At 33.3% G+C, this 17,541-nt stretch overlaps 1 protein-coding gene across 2 annotated transcripts in view; it reads left to right on the forward strand.

The window, feature by feature from the left end:
• PIK3CA (phosphatidylinositol-4,5-bisphosphate 3-kinase catalytic subunit alpha) overlaps positions 1–17,541 on the forward strand; it is an 87,649-nt gene that overhangs the window by 50,165 nt on the left and 19,943 nt on the right. For both annotated transcript variants that reach the window (XM_045850795.1, XM_045850794.1), the window contains 8 exons: positions 1,186–1,613; positions 2,161–2,370; positions 3,683–3,933; positions 7,662–7,907; positions 8,793–8,878; positions 11,734–11,839; positions 12,347–12,499; positions 12,590–12,724. In XM_045850795.1, coding sequence (XP_045706751.1) covers positions 1,262–1,613; positions 2,161–2,370; positions 3,683–3,933; positions 7,662–7,907; positions 8,793–8,878; positions 11,734–11,839; positions 12,347–12,499; positions 12,590–12,724 — 1,539 coding nt within the window. In that variant the 5' untranslated portion in view covers positions 1,186–1,261. The remainder of the gene's footprint in view (positions 1–1,185; positions 1,614–2,160; positions 2,371–3,682; positions 3,934–7,661; positions 7,908–8,792; positions 8,879–11,733; positions 11,840–12,346; positions 12,500–12,589; positions 12,725–17,541) is intronic.

Raw genomic sequence — 17,541 nt, forward strand, 5'->3', positions numbered from 1 at the left:
AGGGCCGTGTGTCTACTCTTCATCATATTCCCAGCACCTAACATGGCTCTGGGGACAGCACCAATACATTTTTAGTGAATAAACAAAGTGTCATTTATAGCTATTGTCCACAGTGCCTGGTAAGAGGATCAGGTATAGTAAGTTATCGGAGCCTTTGGGTTTGTGTAGCTTAATATTTATTTCTTTTTTGTTTTTTTAATGTCTCTCGCTTTGCCTTTTTTATACCTTTACAGTTTAGCTTACTGAATAAAAGAAAAAATAAATTAAACAACAAGAAATAAATTTGTGCTGACAATACCTTCTGAAAAAAACTCTCAAGATTGTTGACATCAAAATTGAGGGCTTCAAATCATAGTAATTAATGTTTCTAAAAAATATTACAAGTGCTTAATACAGTTGTTTGGAACATTGTACTGACCGAGTCAATGGATTTCCTTTATATGCAGATCATTTCAATCAGAAATATTAGGACTAGGTTATTTGGTAAAATAGATAGGTCATTGTAAATTTATCTTAAGGCAAATGCATTACTGAAACTATATTATAGTAACTATATACCTAACTTACACTTTAAAAGCAGTATGGTCCAAGATACCACTTAGATAATAATCAGTACACAAAAGGAGATTACAAAGATGGATTTAAGGAAAAAAAAAGACTAAGCCATGTAATTTCTCATTACCACAGGGTGGAGGTAGGGGAGAAAAAGGAAAAGACTGGACTTCTCCAGGCTTTACTTTACTCATCTTTAAAACAAGAGCAGTTGACCCATGATTAAAGATCTTTTCCAGCACAGATTCTGCTCAGTAAAATAGAAGTGAAGGATAGAGGCAATATGCAATGGAAATTTTAGTTTCAGTTACAGCTTAAGATTCGTCCTTCCCATAGCCTAAGCTTTTTCTTATAAGACCCAAATGTTAAAAATTCATTCAAATAAAAAATTTTTTATTAAATGTTCTTATTAAATATAATTAAATACAAGTGATTTTTCTAATTTCTGCTTCATAGTCAGTTCTTTCAGCCTAATTTGGAGCAACTCCATCAAAATATTTAAGATGAATTATTATTACTTATCCTAATTAATTTGAAGTATGGAAAATGAGTTTTTTACAATTAATAATGCTATAAATCTATTATACTATAGTTGTTTCTCTTTTAACATATGTGTTCCATTCTTTGGTTTAGATTTCTGCTTTGGGACAGCAACACATCTAATTCCTTAAAGTAGTTTTATATGTAAAACTTGTAAAGGATCAGAACAATGCCTCCAAGACCATCATCAGGTGAACTGTGGGGCATCCACTTGATGCCCCCAAGAATCCTAGTAGAATGTTTACTACCAAATGGAATGATAGTGACTTTAGAATGCCTCCGTGAGGCTACGTTAATAACTATAAAGCATGAACTATTTAAAGAAGCAAGAAAATACCCTCTCCATCAACTTCTCCAAGATGAATCGTCTTACATTTTTGTAAGTGTCACCCAAGAAGCAGAAAGAGAAGAATTTTTTGATGAAACAAGACGACTTTGTGATCTTCGGCTCTTTCAACCCTTTTTAAAAGTAATTGAGCCTGTTGGCAACCGTGAAGAGAAGATTCTCAATCGAGAAATTGGTATGATATAATTTTTAACTAAATGTCCTTGTCATGCTATTCTAAACACAAATAACTGAAACTTTATGTTCTCATTACTGAAATATTTCTGTTTGAACAAGTTAATTACTTTTGTGCTCTTAAATAAATAGATTATGAAGTAAAAATTATTACAAGTCTAAAATATTTTTTGACTATTGGACTAAGGAACTATTTTTTAACACCTTGGTATTTTTCTGTAAAGTTTTAAGAAGTATCATTTGTATGGTTGACTTAGATTTGTTATATCCCAGTTTTAATTATTCTTTAAAAAATAATTGATTTGGCTATTTGCTGCCTGATATGGATGTTTGTTGCATTTGTTCCAAATTACTAAGTATATGTTTTATTAAAAATATTTGAGTCCTTGTCAACTCTTATTATATGTATTCACAAAAAAAAATTTTAAGCCCAGGGAAACTTCTTTACCCTACTGTGATCTTCCAAATACACCAAGTTTTCTATTTATAGGAAACACATTTATACTATGTATTTAATAGAATATTATATTCTTTATATAATTTTTAAGGCTTTGCTATCGGCATGCCAGTGTGTGAATTTGATATGGTTAAAGATCCAGAAGTACAAGACTTCCGAAGAAATATTCTGAATGTTTGTAAAGAAGCTGTGGATCTTAGGGATCTTAATTCACCTCATAGTAGAGCAATGTATGTCTATCCTCCAAACGTAGAATCTTCACCAGAACTGCCAAAGCACATCTACAATAAATTAGATAAAGGTAAGAAAATTTGCAGACAACCATAATTGGTTACTGTAGTGAAGACTTATATCTGTGCCTATATTTTTAAACTCTTTTTTATCCCAGTTAGATGACAAGCTTCTTGAAGTAAGATACTGCTTCTACGGACAAGTTATGCTTGAGTGCAAAGTACACGCAATAAATATTTTATTAATTAAATGAATTGTGTGCATATGTTGCTGTTCCCATGGTGAATTGTTTATCTTAGAATAAAACCAAAGAATTTCAAGTTTAAAATTCACTGCTGTAGCATTACAGCTGATTATCTTCTTACAAGTGAAAACAAGTATAAATAGAAACATTTTGTGAAATTTTAGAAAAACTTATATTTTTTAAGCCCAGGGAACCAAAGAAAAATACATTTCTTAGTGTTAAGTGCAGTAATTAAATCTGATCATAATGAGGTTGACTTTTGACACTTTAATATATCAATTTCTAGAATTAAGTGCACTCGAAAGTATATAAACTATAATGTTTTTGAAATGAACTTATATCCAATAAATATATTTTTCAAGATAGCAAAGTGAAGATTTTAATTTGAAGTTATAGAATAGGTTAACTCACATACTATATTATATTTAAAGTTCTGTTAGAATATGTTGGTATCTTATTACTATTTCACCCATATTATTCAAAGTAGTTTAATGCAATATAACATAACATCTTTATTTGAAAACCTTTTCTACTTTTAAAAACGGAACACTCTTTTCATTTTCTCCAACATTCTTTATGAAAAAGTCCTAACATATTAGATAGGTAGAAGAATTATACTGTGAATACTCAGACCATTTTGAAGGTTTTCATTTTTCTATTTCTCTTGTCCCCTGACTTAATTGACCTTAGAAGGAAAAAAATAAGAAAATCCATCTTATTTGCCCTCCTCCCCCATCTTTTTTTCTCATTCTGATTGAGCACCTTTCTTTAAATCTCCATAATTATTTCCCATAGTTACCAAAACTCCTCCACTTTTGAACCTTTGGTTTACCATTATGAGACACTCTTCACAGAGGTTGTATCCATGAAGTATGCCATGCAGTTTAGAATGGAATTATCTTGGTCTCAGGTACTTATGAACCAGAGTCACAGTTTTGCATGTTTGCCAAAAAACATGAGATTTGGGCATGGTCAGGCAGCTTTATTAGATTTGAAGATTTGCCTGTATTTAGTTAGTTTGATTTCAAGTCATTTATGATTGTAGTTAGAATAATTTTAGTTGATACTTTTAAAAGTCTGTCTCTTGATAAATGAAGTCTATGTGGTCATTGCATCTAAAAATGTTTTCTTGTTATAGGGCAAATAATAGTGGTGATTTGGGTAATAGTTTCTCCAAATAATGACAAGCAGAAGTATACTCTGAAAATCAACCACGACTGTGTGCCAGAACAAGTAATTGCTGAAGCAATCAGGAAAAAAACTCGAAGTATGTTGCTATCATCTGAACAACTAAAACTCTGTGTTTTAGAATATCAGGGCAAATACATTTTGAAAGTGTGTGGATGTGATGAATACTTCTTAGAAAAATATCCTCTGAGTCAATATAAGGTGAGTAACAAGTTTAAAAACATTAATTTTAAATTTAAAAAATAATCACATTGTCTTTAGAGCATGCTTTTTGAAAAATATTATTATTAAAGAACATTCATAAGTTTATATTCTTTAAAAGGCTTTATTTATTTACTTTTAGAGAGGGGAAGGGAGGGAGAAGAAAAGAGAGAGAACATCGATTGGTTGCCTCTTGCACACCCCCACCTGGTGCCCTGGCCTGAAACCCAGGCATGTGCCCTGACTGGGGATCAAACTGATGATCTTTTGGTTTACAATCCAGCACTCAATCCACTGAGCCACACCAGCTATGGCCATAAGTTTATATTTTTATGCGATAAATTATTTAATTTGAGAAATTGATGATAAATTTAATTTGAAAGAACAGATGCTATTCTTCTTTTAAATTTTATGTAATTAATATTTATGTATTTGACATATGTGTGGATAAGCTGATTAATATTTTTGTAGTTATAACAATAGTTTTATCATTCAGATAAAAACATTTGGTTTGATGACTTTAATTGTGCTATGAGGTAAGATACATGTTTCAGGTATTCTGCATGCAAAAAAAAATGCATCATGTGCATTTCTAGATAGCTCCAGTTCTATAGTGGAAATATTTTCATTAGCCAGTAGGAATTGTAAATAATATGAAATTTGCACAGAGTTTTTATGTGTCTTTTTATTTTAAAGGGGTTTATTGTATTCCTTCAAATATGCAGTGTAAAGAATAACATATATGTGCCCCTTGTCACAAAAGACAAGCAAACATATTAACATGTGGCAGTTACACTAACACTGAAATGTGGAGTATTTCATAATTTTTATCTCCTCCCAGACAATGACACCAGCAGTAATTAAACATTTCAAAAAAATTTTAATGATTTACTGTTAAATAATATATACTATTACTATTACTATACATTAAAAAAAATACGTATAAGGAACTTCTGGACAAGATGGAAACACAGGTAGATATACTTTGCCTACTCGCACAACCAAAAGGAGGACAACGACAAATAAAAAAAAAAAAGCCAAAACTGCAAAAAAAATCAAACTGTTTGGAAGTCTGACAACCAAAGAGCTAAAGAACAAACATTCATTCAGACTGGTAGGAGGGGCAGAGAGGACATGGGCAATCCTACATTTGTGTAGGGATAAACCAGGAGGAACAACTGGAGTGTGAGATAGTCCAGGGTTCCAGTATAGAGAAAGAAAGCCTCAAAACCTCTGGCTGTAAAAACCTGTGAGGGTTGCAGTGGCAGGAGAAACTCCCATATTCACAGAAGAGTTCATTGGAGAGACCTACAGGGTCCCAGAGGGTACACAAATCCACTCACCCAGTAATCAGCACCAAAAGGACCCAGTTGGCTTGTGGGTAACAGGAGAAGAGACTGAAAGCTGGCCAGGAGCTGAGCAAGTGGAATTGTCCTCTCTCAGAGCCCTCCGCTACATACAGTGCCACAACATAGTGACATGGGTTGCCCCACCCTGGAGAATATCTAAGCTTCTGCCCCTTACTACATAACAGGTGCTCCAAGACAAAGAAATATGGCCCAAATGAAAGAACAGATCAAAGCTCCAGAAAAAAAATACAACTAAGCAATGAAGAGATAGCTAACCTATCCGATGCAGAGTTCAAAACACTGGTCATCAGGATGCTCACAGAAATGGTTGAGTATGGTCACAAGATAAAGGAAAAAGTGAAGTCAATGAAAAGTGAAATAAAGGAAAATATACAGGGAACCAACAGTGAAAGAAAGGAAACCAGGATTCAGATCAATGATTTAGAGCAAAAGAAAGAAACATTCAACCAGAACACAATGAAGAAACAAGAAGTCAAAAAAAATGAGGAGAGGCTTAGGAACCTCTGGGACAACTTTAAATGTTCCAACAACTGAATCATAGGGGTGCCAGAAGGAGAAGAGGAAGACCAAGAAATGGAAAATTTATTTGAACAAATAATGAGGGAATACTTCTCCAGTCTGGCAAAGGAAATAGACTTTCAGGATGTCCAGGAAGCTCAGAAATTCCCAAAGAAGTTGCACCCAAGGGAGCATACACCAAGGCACATCATAATTATATTACCCAACACTAAAGATAAGGAGAGAATCTTAAAAGCAGCAAGAGAAAAGGAGACAGTTACTTACAAAGCCATTCCCATAAGACTGGCAGCTGATTTCTCAAAAGTAACCTTGAAGGCAAGAAGGGCCTGGAAAGAAGTATTCCAAGTCATGAAAGGCAGGGACCTATATACAAGATTACTCTATCCAGCAAAACTATCTATTAGAATGGAAGGGCAGATACAATACATCCCAGATAAGGTCAAGGTGAAGGAGTCCATCATCACCAAGCCCTTATATGAAATGTTAAAGGGACTTATCTAAGAGAAGGAAGATCAAAAATATGAACAGTAAAATGACAACAAAGTCACAACTATCAACAACTGAACCTAAAAAAAAAAAACAAAAGCAAACAACTAGAACAGGAACAGAATCACAGAAATGGAGATCATATGGAGGGTTATCATCAGGGAGGGGAATGGGGGAGCATGGGGGGTAAAGGTACAGGGAATAAGAAGCATAAATGTACAAAATAGCAAGGGGAGGTTAAGAATAGTGTAGGAAAAGGACAAGCCAAAGAACTTACATGTGCAACCCATGGACATGAACTAAGGGGGGAATGCTGGTCGGAGGGGAGTACAGGGCTGAGAGGAATAAATGGGAGAAAAAATGGGACAACTGTAATAGTATAATCAATAAAATATAAATACATACATACCTATAAGAAGCAACCATACTTGTACCAAGCATATGTCAAATACTAATGTGTATTACCAAGCAAGACATAATTCTGGCCTTCATGTTGCTTCCAGTGTGGTAGACATATGGATAAGAAAATAGGCTATTATAATATGTACACAGTAACATTTATATTAGAAATTTCTATCCTAAGTACCACTTCATGGTTCAAACCAATGTGTTTTAATATATTTTTTAAATATATTCTCTGTTTTTATCAGTCTCCTCTCTGTGGTTTTTTTGTTTTGTTTTAATTTTTAACAAATGTTTCTCAAGAAATATTGCAACACAAGAACAAGAGGACACCAACCCTCGTTTTGTCATGGAAATGATGCACCGTATTTTCGGACTATAAGACTCACCCCCCTCCCCAATTTCGGAGGAATAATGGTTGTTAATGCTGCTGTTGAGTTCTGTTTACATTTACATTGGTCAAATATCATGTTATTTATGTTATTAAACATTTTACCACATTTTTTGCTTCAAAATTTTTTCCTATTTTTCTCTTCTAAAACCTAGGTGTATCTTATGGTCTGAAAAATATGGTAATAAAATGATAGAAGCTCACTAAATGATGTTGCTTTTCCTTTAATAGTGCAGTGTTTTCATAATGAGTATCCTATGATTCTTGTTTTTATTTTGTTTTTTTTTCTTGATAGTTAAAGGTAAAATTATAGTATCAAAAGCTGACTTTTTTATACAATTTATATTTTAATAGGTGCTTGCTTGATCCTGCACAGTAACCTAACTCCCAAATGTTAGTATTTTAAATATTAAATATAGCATCTGCCAAGAAATACAGCCTACAATTTTTTATTTTTTATCACCTTTGCATATTAGTGTGTAAATTCTCTCATAATAGTCTTACATGTTGCTTTTAAAATAAAAAACCTTGTTGAAAAACAGCTTCTCAATCTTTTACAGTATATAAGAAGCTGTATAATGCTTGGGAGGATGCCCAATTTGATGCTGATGGCTAAGGAAAGCCTTTACTCACAACTACCAATGGACTCTTTTACAATGCCATCTTATTCCAGACGCATCTCCACTGCTACACCATATATGAATGGAGAAACTTCTACAAAATCCCTCTGGGTTATAAATAGTGCACTCAGAATAAAAATTCTTTGTGCAACCTATGTAAATGTAAATATTCGAGACATTGACAAGGTAAAGCCATTTATTTGGTGCTTATTATTTCATATAAATTACTTCACATAAACTTTTTATTGACCTAAATAATTAACTGTTGACCTGCAGTATGTTTTCAGATGGCTGGAAAACTGCCCATCCACCTCAGCTATTACACAGCTTATTGTCCTTTTTCTGTAATTCTAATATCATCAATTCCAATATTACAATAGTTCTAAGTGTTCATAATCCTAAGTATTTAAAACCAGAAGTTCTACAGAATTTATTTTGTAGCAAAACCTGACCCAACCTGAAGAAATGTTTTTTATTATCTTTATTTATTCCACTACTATAAATATTCTTGTTTTGTTGCAAAAATATTAATATATTTATCGTATTCTGACTTCTAATAGTATTAAGTAGTGTTTAGTATATGTACCTATTTTCTAAAATATTAAAAGCTCTGAATCTCATACTTGTCCTAAAGTTGAGCCTATATTGATTTTTATTAGTCTGATACTTCCCTGAAAACAGCAACAAATCTTGATGGAAAATCTGCATCAGTATAACTTATTATATACTTAAGAAAAAAAGAACCGAAAAGCTACATCTGAACAGAAACTTCTAATGGATTCTCTTATTCATATCAGTTACACTATTTTGGTATTGTTTAATGTTGGTTCTATCTAATATATACAGTGTAGGGCAAAAGTAGGTTTACAGTTGTATGTGAAACACAGCTTATTCTTGTGTTGTTATTTATTAATTATTATATTATTTTCCATACAACCAACTGGAAACCTAATTTTGCCCACACTGTATGTGGCATGTGTGTACGTATTTTATATATATGTATGTTTGTATATATTTATCTCCACATACTTCTTTCTTTCTTTTATTTTTTTTAATTTCTTTTTGTTTTAGATCTATGTTCGAACAGGTATCTACCATGGAGGAGAACCCTTGTGTGATAATGTGAACACTCAAAGAGTACCCTGTTCCAATCCCAGGTAAGGAAGTGTATGGATTTCTATCTTTAAAAGTCATATTAGTATTTAGCAATGTAATTAATAAAAGTAGTACAGTTTATATCATTAGTTTTATACGTTATATAAATTGCCAGGCATTTACATATAGAACATAAGGACTTTCTGTCAAATCACAGGATCATTATTGATTCTCTGTAAAATTTTATCTGTACGGTTTTTCTGATTCTCTCTTCCCACTGTATCTAGGAGAGAATAAACTATGGTTACAGTTTTGCCCCACATTTGATTCATAAACCTAGCATTTTGTTCTATTCTTATCTCCATTATCATTTACACCAAGAAAAACTGAGAGCTGACAAACAGTTCCAGAGCCAGACTGCTCTGAGGCTGTTTTCTGCACATTATTCCCAAGAGTTCCTAAATACGACATTCAAATACATCAATTTCTTAGGAAGAGGGAGAGTTCTTGGAAACATTTTAAGTTATTACCACCTAGATATAATGATGAAATAAGAGAAAGTATAATCCAACAGCTTGCCATTCTGCCATTTCTTTCCCTCTCTGTAGAATCCTTTGAGATCAGAGTGTACCCCTAAATATTATAGTAATATTTTAAGAGAACTCAAATAAGTATTAAAGATTAAAGATGGATTTTGTGGAGTACAGTCAAGCTAACTAGTAAATCATCCAGAAGTAAATTTCATAATGAATTTAGACTGAATTCTAGGAGAGTCAAAGAAAGTTTTGATCTTATACTTAAGTTGCTAGGGATGGCCACCATTCTAGAGTTTAGGTCAAGTTCAAAGAGATGGCAACCTTCTCTACCTGGAGGAAGGGAAATAGTTCCTCCCTCTACTTGAACCATTAGGTCAGGAAGTATGTCATTCAAGTTAGAACTTATGCTGTGGCAACAAACAACCCCAAGATCTTTTAAAATTTTTGTTAGAACAACAAAACTTGATTACCTTTATTTCCCACTCATGCTGCCTGACTGTCACAGGTTGAGGATGTGGTTGTGCAAGGAACAGCAAAACAGTACTTGAGAAAGAATAGCCAAAAATTTTCCAAATTTGATGAAAACTATCAAACCAACAATCTAGAAAGTTCAACAAGCTCCAAGCAAAAACCCCAAAGTAGTATTGGGTAGATTTATTCTAGTTGTTTAAAAACCAAAAAGTAAACTAACTTTGTAAAAGTAAAAGGTAAATTTACTTAATGATATAAGTTAAATGTCAAAATTTTATGTAATTAAAAGAAGCTATTTAAGAAGCACTTATATTTGGTTATCTTTTCTTAAAGAATTCTCGAGCCTAAAAGGTAAAATCTCTATGGTAGTAGTATGAATATTTAAGTAAATTTTTTAACTTTTCTGTATTTACCCAAAAAAATTAGAGATAAAAGAAAATGAAGTTATCAGAAAAGATTTTAAAAATTCGTACTGATATTGATTGTTCCAAATCTGTACTTCCCATATGCTAAATTACTTCATGATTTCTTCATAAATGTTACCAGTTATCTCCCAAACTCAGAAACAATTTGAACTATGTATAAGGCCATTGCCTAATAATAAAGAATTTAACTGGTGTGTGTGTGTATACTTGAGAAGAAGAAACATGCTTTTTTCACATAGTATTATAAACAACTACATACAAAGGTTATAGCTCTCTTAGAAAATATGGAGAATATTTCCCATTAACTCTGAGCAAGTCTAAAGATTTAGAAGTACTTAAAAATAACCCAAGTACAGTTACTCTGGACTTGTCAAATCCCACAGTATTTCTTCTCCCTTCTTGTTGCTAAGTTCTGCCATTTTAAATGTCTTCTAATATTTAAGTGGAATATATATGTATACACACACACACACACACACACACATACACACACATATTTAACTTCATTCATAATCAAGCAAAGAGACTAGAATAGAGAACTTATTTTACTGAAAAACTTTTATGCCTTAGTTTGGCTAATTAAAAATAGAATTTTTATACTATCTTGTTAATTCTTATTTTATTTATAATCAAAAATAGAATGGGATTTTGAAGAAATCATTTGAAAAGTTTTCAAAATCAATATCTAGCACTTGAGCTTTTGCCATGTGCTTATTACTCTTCCAATTGATTTACTTCTGTTACCTCATTTAATCTTCACAACAACTTTATGAAAGTAGGTACTGTTTCTCACATTTCCAAGACGAGAACACAAAGGGCCGCACATGTAATAAAATAGTACAAACAAGATTCTACTCTAGGTAATGTGACTTCTGAGTTCATACTTTTAACCACTGCTATAATCTTTTTAAAAAAGGTAACAACTTTTTTTTAAAAAGTTGACTCTTTACAGATATGTTTACTATATATTCGATTATATGAATATATCCCAATTTACCCATTTTACTATTACACATTAAGATTGCTGTTTTGGGATATTGTAAATAATCTGTTAACAGTCTATGCACAAATGCACGTGTTTCTTTGATTTTATACCAAGAAGTGGAGATGAGTCATAGGTCACTTTTAGTAGATTATGCTTTCCATATTGGTTGTATAAATTATACCTCCACTAGCAGTATGTGAGATTTCCTGTTACTACACATTCTAACCACCCCTTGGTGTCATCAGTCTTTAATAGTTTTAGCCAATCTCTTGTATAATGATAGCTCCATGACATTTTATTTTGCATTTTGTGGATGAAAAATGATTTGACTACTTTTCCATGTTTATTGGCCATTTGAATATGATCTTGTGAAATGTCTTCCATTCAATCACAGTCCTATTTGTTTTAGTTATGTATCTTTTGAAGGGTTGTAGGAGTCATTTCTATACTCTGGATAAACCCTTTTTTTGGTAAATTCTTTTTTTTTTAATTTTACATAGGTGGAATGAATGGCTGAATTATGATATATACATTCCTGATCTTCCTCGTGCTGCTCGACTTTGCCTTTCCATTTGTTCTGTTAAAGGTCGAAAGGGTGCTAAAGAGGTAAAGTCTGTTAGAAGAAACAATTCACAATTCACCTTTAGAAACTCCAAATTATACTGCTTACTGAATTTTTATTAGAAATGGATATTATTTTTATCTAAAATAAATAAAATATTTAAAAATTTTAAATAAATGTATCATAGAATAATGCTTTGAGAGAGCTTCCAGAATTTATTTATGATGAGTATGTCCTTAGATCAGATAGATAGAATTTTTGAACATGCAAAGTGACTACATACAAATACCTGTTAAGTGACTAAATGCATATATCTGTCTTGCTTCCTTTGGTTCATATTTCCTAATAACAATTAGAGAAAAGACATGTGATTTTAAGTGGGAGAAAAGAAAGCAACTTACTTACACTTGGACAAAAATAATATAGTTTATTATAGACATAATTATGAAGATAGTTGTTGAATTCTGCTTCCTGGGGAAGAAAAGTGTTTTTGAAAGTTAATAATTTAATCCACAGAGTAGTGAATATTTTTTCTGTTTTTTTGTTTTAAGGAACACTGTCCATTGGCGTGGGGAAATATAAACTTGTTTGATTACACAGATACTCTAGTATCTGGAAAAATGGCTTTGAATCTTTGGCCAGTACCTCATGGACTAGAAGATTTGCTGAATCCTATTGGTGTTACTGGATCAAATCCAAATAAAGTAAGCTTTTTATTATTATAAATTAGAATTTTTTCCTTTTTTATGACAGTCAAACACAGTATATATAATAACTTCTACTCCATCTCTTAGGAAACTCCATGCTTAGAGTTGGAGTTTGACTGGTTCAGCAGTGTGGTCAAGTTTCCAGATATGTCAGTGATTGAAGAGCATGCCAATTGGTCTGTGTCCCGAGAAGCAGGATTTAGTTATTCCCATGCAGGACTGGTAAGGAAAATCACTTCAGTTTTTTTAAGTATTAATCATAATCAATGGATTTGGGTACACACTCTTTGTATGGAAAAGGCTTCGTGTGTTTTTAGTTACACTGGCATAGCTAGCATAGGCTCTAGGAATAATGCAATATAATAAAATTCTCTATGTGCTAATATTTTTACTGCAGCTCTGCCTCTTAGTTTTTCACAGCTCTAGCTTGCCTTCATTTACAAACATTCATTGAATGCCAACTCTATGTATGTGTATATATTGTGTGATATGTAGCAGGTAATAAAGGTGTGACCTAAAGAGACCTCCATTTAGTATGCAGTCTAATGGTAAAAATAGACATTAAACACGTAAAAGAAAAATATAAGATTATAGATCATGGTAAATGCCATGAAGGAAAAAACGATAGTACAGTAAGAATGACTGACTGAGGAATGGGAGACAAAGGCTAATATTGGATTCAGAAAAGGTTTCTCAGAAATAGTAATCTTGAAATTGAACCAAAGTATAAATGTACTGTTAGGTAAGCTTGGAAGTAGAGGAAATTGCTTCACCATCGTAGCCCAGATTCCCTAGAAAAGAGTGTATATATATAGAATTTAAATTTTGATCTACTTGTCTGATCTTGGCCATAACATTTGAACCATAGTATAACTGGGTTTAAAGACCATTAACTCTTTTTTCTCAAGGACAAAGGTGTCAGTGCTAAGAAAAGGAGATATTTTTGGGTTTTGTTATCTGTTTTTCTAATATTCAAATTTATTACTTTTTCTTTGGCCTGGTTATAAGTTATAAATAGACCAACCAGTGAATATGGGGCCAAGAGGTACTGACATATGCCTACCGTGTTTTATACATTCCCGGGTACAATAACAGCAGCACCAGGGGCAGCCGGCAGTCCAGCACTTAGTACTTTCAATGAGGAGTTCACTAGTACCTTTTGTAAACTCAATAATAATATAACCTTTACCCTTCCTGTCTATGCACTTTCAAAGATACATAAAAGGTATTCTAAGTAGAAATAAATGTAAAATTACTGAGTTTAGTCAGATACTAAAGTACAGTTAACTTTTTGGATATTAAGAAGAGATTTTCTTGAAAAATTAAGCCATTTTTCTGTAAGTTTAATTTCTTGATAACAATCGCTAACATCTGTCAAGTGCTTACTGTGTACCAAATGCCATACCAATCACTTTTCACATATCCCATTTAATTTTAAAAGCCATCTCTCGGAAGGTAGGTACTATTATAATTCTTATTTCGCTAGTGAGGAAACAGGCTTAAAGAATCTAAATAACCTACCTAATGTTACTGTTTAATAAATATTGAGCATCTTACTCAACCATTCCATTATAACTGAACAGGAATTCCTTAATTTTTAAATTGGGGTTGAAATACTTATAAGCATTCCCATGACATTTTCCTGTCCAATTAGTTATAGCTATAACTGGAAGGAAAAAGGTGATGTAAAATTTTAAAATTCCCTGGCTCCATTGTTCTGATTGGTATCTGTAAATGTAAAAATAGAAATGTTTATAAATAACATGGCAAATTTCTATTTGTAAATAGGAATTTACAAATAGAATGGCAAAGAAGATGACCATTCTGACAATATTATGAGGAATCAAAGTTTTCAAAAATACTTCATTTTGACTTATAGGTATAGGAAGAACCAGAAGCAATGATAAGCTAGAATTTCTTAGATAATGTATTTGAAATCCAGACTCAGTATTTACAACAAGAATGTCAAACTCACTTTCACCAGGGGTCACATCAGCCTTGCAGTTGCCTTGAAAGGGCAAAATGTAATTCAACTCCTTAACAGTTAAGGAGTAGTTACGTTTATACAGTCCTAAAATTATGTCAGCCCTTTGAAGGCAACCACAAGGCTGATGTGGCCCCCAGTGAAAATGAGTTTGACACCCCTGATTTATAAGATGGTCATGTTCCAGGCTCATGCATGACAGTTGATGAGCAAGCAGTTAGTTGCGTTCAAAGGATATTGCTTATTTTGGATTGTAACCCTGGTTTTACTATGTTTAAATTCTTATCAAGGTGTCATATAATTGTTTTTAATTATCACTCTATTCTCTAAGTTATTCTATATTAAATATATAAACAAATAAAAATAAGTAAATGATATAAAAGAATTAAGAGGTCATGGACCCAGACAGTAAATGGTAATGACTACTTTTCCTGGTAAATTGAGGGTTAAACATTTATTATCTCTCACCTGAACTCTTTCTGTAGCCTCCTGACTGGTCTCCCTCCTTCTACAGAGCGCCCAGCACAATATTTATTGAATGTAAATCAAATCACAACTCATTGTTTAAATGACTTCCACTAAAAATAAAATCTAAACCTTTTACCCTGACCTACACATTTTACATGCTTTAAACAGGGATCTTATCACTCTGCTCCCTCATCTACTGGGCTTCAGGCTCACTGGCCTTCCCACAAACTCATCCTCCCTGTAAGACACTTGCATTTTTCCTTCCATCTGCAGTTTTTCCAGATCTTTTTGTGGATGGTTCTTCCTTGCCATTTGGATCACAAATTATTGCATTCTCAGAGGCTGTTTGTGAACACCTAGTCTGAAGTAGTCACTCAGACATTTTCTGTTAGATTAGCCATAGTATTTAAGTCAGCTCTCCAGTATTTTTCTTACATGTTTATTAAATTTTCCATTGTAGTGGACACTGGGTTAGTACAGGTTCTTTTACAGTTTTATGGCTCCCAAAAGTAAGAACAAGACAAAGCACACAATAAATGTTCTAATAAATATTTGTTTAATGAATGTGTGCCAGTAATATTTCTTGATGCTGTTAGATAAATTAACAATGTTTAAATGTATAAAAACCTGGAAGTATGGATTTTTGCTTTCATTTTTAGCCATTTGGAATATGTGTAACCCTTTCTAAGGTATATATAATTGTTCCTTATAATACATTAATATGAGTTCATAATTATTCATTATATAGTTAATGTAGCTATGTTTAAAGGGAATAAGTGTATTGCTTGGAATCTTGGAATTATACCAAAAGTTATATTTTCTTTTTAGTTTCCAAGCATGCAATGTACATGGTTTTAATGGAGGTATTTCTTCTTCTTTTTTCTCTTATTTATTTTTACTTTTTTTAAATTTGAATGTCTTAACTGACTATACGGATGTATTCAGGCAAAGATTATGAAAGAATTTACATTTTAATTTTATTTTACTATCTTTTATTTTTTAATATATTTTATTGATTATGCTATTACAGTTGCCCCATTTTTTTCCTCCCCTTTATTCCCCTCTACCCTGCATCCCCTCCCACCAGTATTCTTCCACCTTAGTTCATGTCCCTGGGCCATGCATATAAGTTCTTTGGCTTTTCCATTTCCTGTATGATTCTTAACCTCTCCCTGTCTACTTTGTACCTACCGTTTACGCTTCTTATTCCCTATACCTTTTCCCCCATTATCCCCTGACCCCCCTCCCCACTGATCACCTTCCATATGGTCTCCATTTCTGTGATTTTGTTCCTGTTCTAGTTGTTTGCTTAGTTTATGATTTTTTTTGTTTTTTTAGGTTCAGTTGTTGATAGTTGTGACTTTGTTGTCATTTTACTGTTCATATTTTTGTTCATCTCCTTCTTCTAAGTCCCTTTAACATTTCATATAATAAGGGCTTGGTGATGATGGACTCCTTCAACTTGACCTTATCTGGGATGTACTCTATCTGCCCTTCCATTCTAATAGATAGTTTTGCTGGATAGAGTAATCTTGGATGTAGGTCCTTGTCTTTCATGACTTGGAATACTTCTCTCCAGCCCCTTCTTGCCTTCAAGGCTACTTTTGAGAAATCAGCTGCTAGTCTTACGGGAATGGCTTTGTAGATAGATCTTTCCTTTTCTCTTGCTGCTTTTAAGATTCTCTTTTTATCTTTAATATTGGGTAACTTAATGATGATATGCCTTGGTGTGTTCTTTGGCTGGAACTTCTCTGGGACTCTCTGGGCTTCCGGGACTTCCTGAAAGTCTATTTTCTTTGCCAGACTGTAGAAGTTCTCCTTCATTATTTGTTCAAGTAAGTTTTCCATTTCTTGGTCTTCCTCTTCTCCTTCTGGCATCCACGTGATTCAGTTGTTGGAACATTTAAAGTTGTCCCAGAGGTTCCTAAGTCTCTCCTCATTTTTTTGAATTCTTGTTTCTTCATTGTGTTCTGGTTGAATGTTTATTTCTTCCTGCTGCTCTAAATCATTGACTTGAGTCCCGTTTTCTTCCTTTCACTGTTGGTTCCCTGTATATTTTCCTTTATTTCACTCTGCATGGTTTTCACTTCTTCCTCTATTTTGCAACCATACTCAACCATTTCTGTGAGCATCCTGATGACCAGTGTTTTGAACTCTTCATCGGATAGGTTGGTGCTCTCTTTACCACTTAGTTGTATTTTTTCTGGAGCTTTGATCTATTCTTTCATTTGGTTCATGGTTTTTCCTCTCATTGCTCCTGTTTTGTAGTAGGTAGCAGAGCCTGTGGTATTCTCCAGGGTGGGGCAACCCAAGTCTCTGTGTTGTGGTGCTATATATGGTGGAGTGGTCCAAGAGGGAACAATGCCGCTTACTCGACTCTCAGCTGGCTTTCAGTCACTTCCCCTGCTACCCACCAGTAAATTGGGTCCTTTAGTCCTGGGTGAGTGGGCTTGTATATGTTCTAGGACCCTGTGGGTCTCTCCAATGATTTCTACAGCCAGGAGTTCTAAGGCTTTATTTCCCCGAGCTGGAACCCTGGATTGCATGGTCTGTCCTGCTCCCCAGTTGTTCCTCCCGGTTATCTGCT

The sequence above is a fragment of the Phyllostomus hastatus genome, unplaced genomic scaffold (genome assembly GCF_019186645.2).
Source record: "Phyllostomus hastatus isolate PE091 unplaced genomic scaffold, TTU_PhHast_1.1 phas_contig_86, whole genome shotgun sequence".
Taxonomy (NCBI): domain Eukaryota; kingdom Metazoa; phylum Chordata; class Mammalia; order Chiroptera; family Phyllostomidae; genus Phyllostomus; species Phyllostomus hastatus.